At 36.8% G+C, this 7,500-nt stretch overlaps 1 protein-coding gene across 1 annotated transcript in view; it reads left to right on the top strand.

Annotated features, from left to right (window-relative positions):
* LOC138021457 (uncharacterized) overlaps window positions 1-7,500 on the top strand; it is an 11,795-nt gene that overhangs the window by 2,499 nt on the left and 1,796 nt on the right. The window contains exons 2-4 of the mRNA XM_068868340.1: window positions 1,936-2,083; window positions 4,118-5,373; window positions 6,789-7,500. The exon at window positions 6,789-7,500 is cut by the window's right edge and continues 1,796 nt beyond it. Of these exons, the coding sequence (XP_068724441.1) occupies window positions 1,936-2,083; window positions 4,118-5,373; window positions 6,789-6,998 (1,614 nt within the window). The 3' untranslated portion in view covers window positions 6,999-7,500. The remainder of the gene's footprint in view (window positions 1-1,935; window positions 2,084-4,117; window positions 5,374-6,788) is intronic.

The following is a 7,500-nucleotide window of genomic DNA, read 5'->3' as shown; positions in this document are numbered from 1 at the left end:
TACGTTATCATGATTTGTTTTTCATAACTTTCATATCTTGTTTCATGTTACACAACATGCATGTTTTAGTGGTTGGTGACCAATTTTTCATCATTTCGAAAATGAGTAAAACAAGTTGTTTTTAATCTGGACATTTCATCAATATCTATATAATAAACAGAACATTACAAGGCCACTTGGGGATACAAATTTTATCTAGTCGTGCTGAAAGTATCTCTCACTCGTTCGCTTCACTCAATTATGAGAGATACGGTACTTTCAGCACAAAGATAAAATTTGTATCCCTGTACAGCCATGTAATATCCTCTATTTCAAAACTGGAATACATGTACAAAGTAGAATACAAAATACTATGTACACTTTAATGTCTCACATCTGTCTTTGGCATTTTAAAATCATTATTAATGTCTGCAACACAAGAACTACTCCGAACCCCTCTAATACTGACAGACAAAAACATTTCCTTTAGCAATTTTTTAAGGCTGAGACCAGACAGTAAGTTTTGTGACAGTGGTAGTGATGAAGGGACTTTTTCAATCCATTTCCATCTATGCTACTTCAAAATGATTGAAGCTTTTTTTGCTCATGATTCATTTTGGGGATTTGCCAGTAGTGAGTGAGCGGTGAGTGAGCCTAGAGCAAACAAACAAGGCAGCTCTATAATCAGGAGAACACATTTTCTACGAAACGCAGTGAATTGTGGTCACAGTAAGAACAAAGGTGCATGTTTCTGTGGATATGCGCTAATGGAGAAATTAAAATGCGTGGTACAATCTTGTTCCATAGAATATTAGAGCCTGCCCTCTTTTTCGTTTTAGCTTTTCGTATTCTACTTTTGATTCACTGTCAAACAACGAAAAAATAAATTCAAAATTGTTCATTGATCTTCCATGGAAAGGGGAAAGAACTGCGAATGTTGTAGGAAACAAATCTTTTAACCACCTCTCAAATTCTCAGGTCTGTGCGGTACATTGTTTCTGAATTATTTGTTGAACATTTCACGCAAGTTTAAAGAGTTTTATATGGAGACGCCATGTGATCCACCAACATGGCGGCCAGTAATCAACAAAAACATCTGTTGTTCACTTTGCAATAACAGTGCTTACATTTCACTCGTGAGATAAAATACATGTTTATTATATAAACACCAATGAAATACCAAGTGAGCTTTTGCGCAAAAACATGATAATTATCTTCCAGGTGAAGATAACACGTGAAAAGATCACTGTTGCTATGGTTACATATAAAAAATTGCGCCTTTCAATGCCTTTCATGAAACAATTTAGTCTTTCTTTGGTGTTCATATAATAAATAGAATATTACATGGCGGCTTGGAGATACAAAATTTCTCTTCTCATGTTGAAAAATATTTCACTTGTTTGCTGCGCTCACTTGTGAAATATTTTTCAACACTCCGAGAGAAATTTCATATCTCCACGCGGCCATGTAATATTCTCTATGTATGAACACATCTCCAAATTTACCTGAAAGGCTCAAACTGCTGAGATTCACATTTTTTTCAGCCAAATAGTTTTGCATCATGGTTTTACGCAAGGTAACAATTCGGAAATTCAAAATGCTGTAATTTCGAATGAAAGATGTCACAGAACTGAGAACTTGAAGAAGATTTATTTCTGGGTCATCTTTATCCTCCTTTAGATAAAAATTCAAAAGACCTTGCAATTTTGATTTTAGAATTCAATGAAATCACGGTGACCAAATCTCCCTTCCATTCCATGCATGAACTGTCTTTAAATTGCAAGCAAGTTAAGCATCTCCCTTCCCCTTGGCAGCATTTCTATCATAATTACTAGTTATTTTTTGAGTACTTCAAAGTTGTGCTCAAAAATACTGTGACTACACTTCATATTTATAAAAAAGGCTGTAAACAGAATATTAGCTGTTCATAACTGTGACCTTTGATTTATCTTCTAGGACCCTCTTTTTTGCAATCGTGGCACTACAGATGGTGTTTTTAGGTGTCAAAGGTATTTCAAGTGTGCTGCAGGAGCGGGAATGTTTGTGTCCTTAGACAAGATCAGGATTCCATTGTGCGAGGAAGTGACTGCAAATGCAGAGGCTGGTAAATATAATAATAATAATAATGATGATGATGATGATGATAATAATAATAATTTAGTATCTTAATAATAATAAAAATACTAATACCGTATTTACCCGTGTACAAGTTGACCTTTTATGGCCTCAAAAGAAACTCCAAAAATCGCCCTCGACTTATACACGGGTCAAAGATTTTGAGCCAAGTTCCAGCTAAGTAATTTATTCAAAATAAACATCATAATGTGGTCGTTGGGCATAACGAACGCAGTGGACGAAATACTTCAAAATGAATGACGAAAGACTTCAATATGAATGTAATTAAGCAATTCCAGTTGAAAGGAAAAAGGATTTGTTTTACTTTAAATGTTGAAGATACTCACAAGCACAAATATGAAATAGACACTGGAAATTTTCGTTTTCCAAAGGCGGAAAGCTCTAAAAAACATTCTTGTTTCTTCAAATAAAACGCGATCCTTCAATGGCTTAGTAACCTGGCACAATTCCTTGTGTTTGCGTGCGAGCATGATCGTCACTCGTGTTGCCTGAAAATGCTGGTTGGTAATGATTGTTTTTTATTCTTTATACAAACCTGGATGATTTAAATGCTTTTGCAAACTTTGTATTGTTTGGTTTATGAGTTTTGTTTCGTTTGCCATGTGAGAAATTATAAGTCAAGCACCAATTAAACCTTGCACATTTTGTATCGTTTTTGAAGTTATTTTCAAAGATTGACTCCTGCTTCTGTGATGTTGTGCTTATCCTCTAAAGCCCTTTATCCTTGAACAACGAAACAGGTTAGTTTGAGGTTTACATGTTCGATTTTCTGAGAACTTTTTCGAAATTCAAGGACAAAATGCCCGCACATACATGTACAACAACCACTGAACAACAAAACTATTAAGCGCTTGATGCCCTTTATTTTTTGTGAAACCACAGTTCCAGAAATCGAAGAATGCAAGATTAATATCCCATGAACATTTAGCAAAGAAATTAAGAAATTGCTTTTTTTGCCATCAAAAATGGGGGGTCGACTTATACATGGGATCGACTTATACACGGGTAAATACGGTAATAATATTTGTCATTTAAACTTATTTGTCATTGTTTTCCCCAAAAACACTGAGGCTTATCAAGGGGAAGGGGATCATAATAATACAACTTTAAATTCAATTATCAGGCTCACACACAAACAAACACAAACGTTTTGACAGAGGACGTTACATGGCTAGAACAATAAAACAGTGGCCATTGAAAAGCAATAGTATTCATTATAAAACTGTGGACTTCTTGAAAGAAAGAACACCATACAATAAAAAATTAAGTTTCCTAGCATCACTGCTCGATGACCATGTTTCACCGAGAATATTAGCAGTAGAAGTAAGGAGGTGATTATGTTAGGTGGCATACCTTGGGCAGAACAAAATAATGATAATAATAATAATATTATTATTAATAAGAATCATGAATGAGAGGTGTACTTGTAAAGCTTATGCACGTTTTTACAGGTTCTGTGCAAAATGTCAAGGCTAGGCCACAGGTTGGGAAGGGATTGAGAAAAATAAGGCCATTTTGGCTTTTTTTTTTTCAAGATGTCCATTGTTTTAAACAAAGCCTGTTTCACTAATTCTACAATGGAAAGCCCAAGACTTCGTTGTATGGATAAACTTTCTCTGATAAAACAAAAATTATTTGAAAGGCTGGCAAATACAGCAAATATTATTAAATTTAATTTTCTGAAAATGTCTTTTCACTCTTGCTTGTTCTTGTGATCAGTACATGTAATTATTGGATAATTTGTTGTTCAAGTGATATTAGTTGATAAAGAAACACTAGGCCATAATGCTCTCATAATGTTTATTTTATTGTTGTGAAGGAATAACTTACTTAATAATTGCAATTTTATTTTAATCTGTGCCAATATTGTAAATCATTGTTGGCTGCAATGTTTTAGAAAGTCTTTGTGAAAGGGTAATTTATATTTTTAAGCATCCATGCATTTTTCTGAATCCTGAATCCTGAGTTAGTGGCTAATTATTTTATGATTGTTTCCTTTTAGAAGAGAATGTCCAAGATGACTACACACATATAACGGTAAGTGGAGATTCAAATGGAGATGACTCTGGTATGGAGAGCTCAGGGCATTCAATCATGGAGGCAGAAGTGTTTAATGAAAATGGTGGTGTTCTTAACAGTGATAAAAACCTGAGTGAACAAGTGGAAACTAATGGGAATAATAGCAAAATCATTGATGATCTTCAAGAAGAGGAATCAAGAGGCGAAGAGCTATTGAAATTTAAGCATTTGTATCTTAAAGAGAAGAAAACGCTGAGTGAGATCCAAAACCTTCTTGAAGAGAGCAAGATGAAGATTTCAAGTCTGGAGAAGAATCTTCACGAAGAACGTGTGGCAAGAGAAAGTCTGAGTGAGAAATGTAACACTTTACAGAATGCTTTGAGTGAGCAAGTTCTACATCAATCCGGGGTTGAATTTCAGTTGGAGGAACAGAAGAGTAAGATTCAGAAAATGCAGAAATGTTTCATGTCTGAGTGGAAAGAATTTGAGAAACGTTTGATTGAAGAGCGTGCTTCAAAAGTTAGCATTGAACAGCAGTTGAGTGACTCCTTGTTACAATTAGAGAAAGAGAAGAAGTTGAAAGCTGCATTACAAAAAGAATTGGAAAATCTTACTCAGAGGGTCACTTGCCAGGAGGGTTTAGATGAACTGAAGCAGCAACCTAGTCCAGTGGCGGAAACTTGTGACTGGCTTATAGAGCGCAGCGAGGTTGAGGTTTTAGGTGGGAAAAGTCTAGGCACTGGTGGCTGGGGCGTGGTCACGGAGGGCAGATTTCGTGGATGTAGAGTGGCAGTGAAGCAAATTCATGAACTTATTTTGTCACCGCACAACAGACGCTTATTTATGAGAGAGATGACCATTGCCTCTAGATGCCGTCACCCATGTTTACTCCAATTTATTGGTGCTACAAATGATGATGGTGTACCTTTGTTTATAACAGAGCTAATGGATATCAGTTTGAGGGATCTACTTGAAAAGCAGCCATTAACAAAAGCAGAAGTAGTCACCATTGCACTTGATATTGCCAGAGCCTTGAATTACTTGCATATGAGTAAACCTCCCATAATCCACCGGGATATAAGCAGTGCAAATGTGCTGCTGTGGAGACGAGACAATCAGTGGCAAGCTAAGGTGTCTGATTACGGCACTGCGAATTTCATGAGAAAGTGTAGAACAATGAATCCCGGAGCTGTAATTTATTCTGCACCAGAAGCACTGTCATCTGATCAGTCTCCAAAGGTTTGCCTTTTTGTTTGTTCTTTTTGTTATGTGTGAAGGTTTAACCCATTGACACGTAAAGTGCCACCAGTTGATGAGTAACATTGTCTGGTGTTACATTTGTGTGGACCTAGATGTTGTTAACCCACTCATCCCTGAAGTGGCCTCCATTGACGAGTAAAATCATTTGGCATTAGACATAGTAAAATCTATAAGTACCACTCTTAGGGAGAGAAGGGTTATAGGGGAGTGTGGACCTAGATGTTGTTAATCCATTTAAACCTAAAGCGTCCCCAGTTGACGAGTAAAATCGTCTGTCATCAGTCAGATTAAAATCTGTAAATGTTACTCAGTTGAGGGAGGGTTAAGCACTCACAACATTTTTTTCTTACTTCCGCAACTGATTATCTGCTATTTATCTGCTTTACACCCCTTCTGTTGATCAAAAGCACCGGAGGAATGAAATTGGAAGTTGTGCTATACATTCAGGAGAAAATTTTGGAATATGCCGTATTCATGCATCTCACCAACTAGCCTACTTATACAGACGTATTTCCTGTGGTCCTTTCTCATCTGTGTTGAAATGACCGCTCATTTTTTGTGGGAAGCCCTTTTGAGGGAATATGGCCAAACATCTTAAAGGGGCTATCCCACGTTATTTTAGGGTGTTTAGGGGAAATCTTTAGTTAATCACGAGTTTTGGTAATTGTAGAATTCATTGCTGATAAAATTATCGTTACATCACAAACGAGATGATTCTGGTTAAAAACAGCCTCTATCCAGGAGATTTTTCGTAAACTTGAAAAACGTCGGCCAACGTTTTTCAAGATTAACCAAATGCCATCCATTTCAATCTTGTCCATTTGTGTCCATCCATGCGTCTCTTTCCTTCTGCTGTATTTCTTTTATTACGTTCAACAATTTTAAGTGGTTATTCTTTGATTGCACTCATGTAATAAGACGGCCATGTTGGTGCCAAAACAACAACAACAACAACAACAATAATAATAATAATAATAATAATAATAATAATAATAACTGTTTATTCACAAATCCATAGGAAAGTGAAAAGGACACAAAGGAGGTTATCCCTTTCTAGTTTATCTCCTGATAATAAAATAAATTAAGAACATTAATAACATTAATAAGCTCAAATATAGAGTCAAATTCCCAAAAGACTTTTCTGCTATTGTTCTTTCCACCAACATGGCCGCCGTGACGTGAGGTGCAATCAAAGAATTGCGTGACATAGCCCCTTTCAGCGAAGGTTACATTGGTTGCGGTCACACTTGAGAGAAACACAGCGTATCACTAGTGTTGTTCAATCACTGTTGTTTTGAATCCCTAGGGGAACACCGAACAATAGAACCGTGAATCAACACTAGTGTTCACTCCCTAATGCGACCGCAACCAGAGATGAACTGATTTCTTTTCAGATTGACGTGTACAGCTTTGGCCTTTTGTTATGTGAAATGTGCATTCGTGAGCTTCCAGTGCCTCAAAAGACTGATACCCAGGTATTCCTTATGACGGATCAAGACCTCAGGGATCTGGTAATGAGTTGTGTTAGAGATAAGCCAAAGGAGAGGCCGAATATGGTTGAAGTACTCCGTGAGCTTGAACAAATTGGACCGGCAATGACTTAAAAAAGATCAAGTTTTGCTTAGGGACCTACGCATGGCGAAGATTAAAAACGCAGGGGAGAGGGAGGGGACGCTTATCATCTCGCTTAGGGGTGTAAATCATCTCGAATTTTGGTCTCACTTAGGGTTGCACGCAAGGAAATATATCAATATATATTTAATATATTTTAAATATGTTTTCATTTTGTGGTCAGAAAAAGCCTGGGTCACGCCCAGATTGGTCTCCTTTAGGGGTGTAATTCAAAATTTCCGACGGGCATCCCCGCCTCGCTATATGCAAAGCCCTAAGATCATGTAATTTTTTTGTTTATGATGCACTCGTGAAAACTCTCTCGATAAATTCTTCCGGAAATCTTTATGTGTAGTGTAAATTACGTCGTTCGGTTGTGGCAATTTCATCCAGGTTTGAGTACTTTCGTTGACTTAGTGTTGTGTTAGCTTTTTGCGTGACGTTTACTCGCGTGGTTGCCATAACACTCCCCTCCAATCGGAATCCAGTAATTTT

This window comes from Montipora capricornis, chromosome 10, assembly GCF_036669925.1.
Source record: "Montipora capricornis isolate CH-2021 chromosome 10, ASM3666992v2, whole genome shotgun sequence".
Lineage (NCBI taxonomy): Eukaryota > Metazoa > Cnidaria > Anthozoa > Scleractinia > Acroporidae > Montipora > Montipora capricornis.
This window is presented reverse-complemented; position numbering and strand designations above follow the sequence as displayed.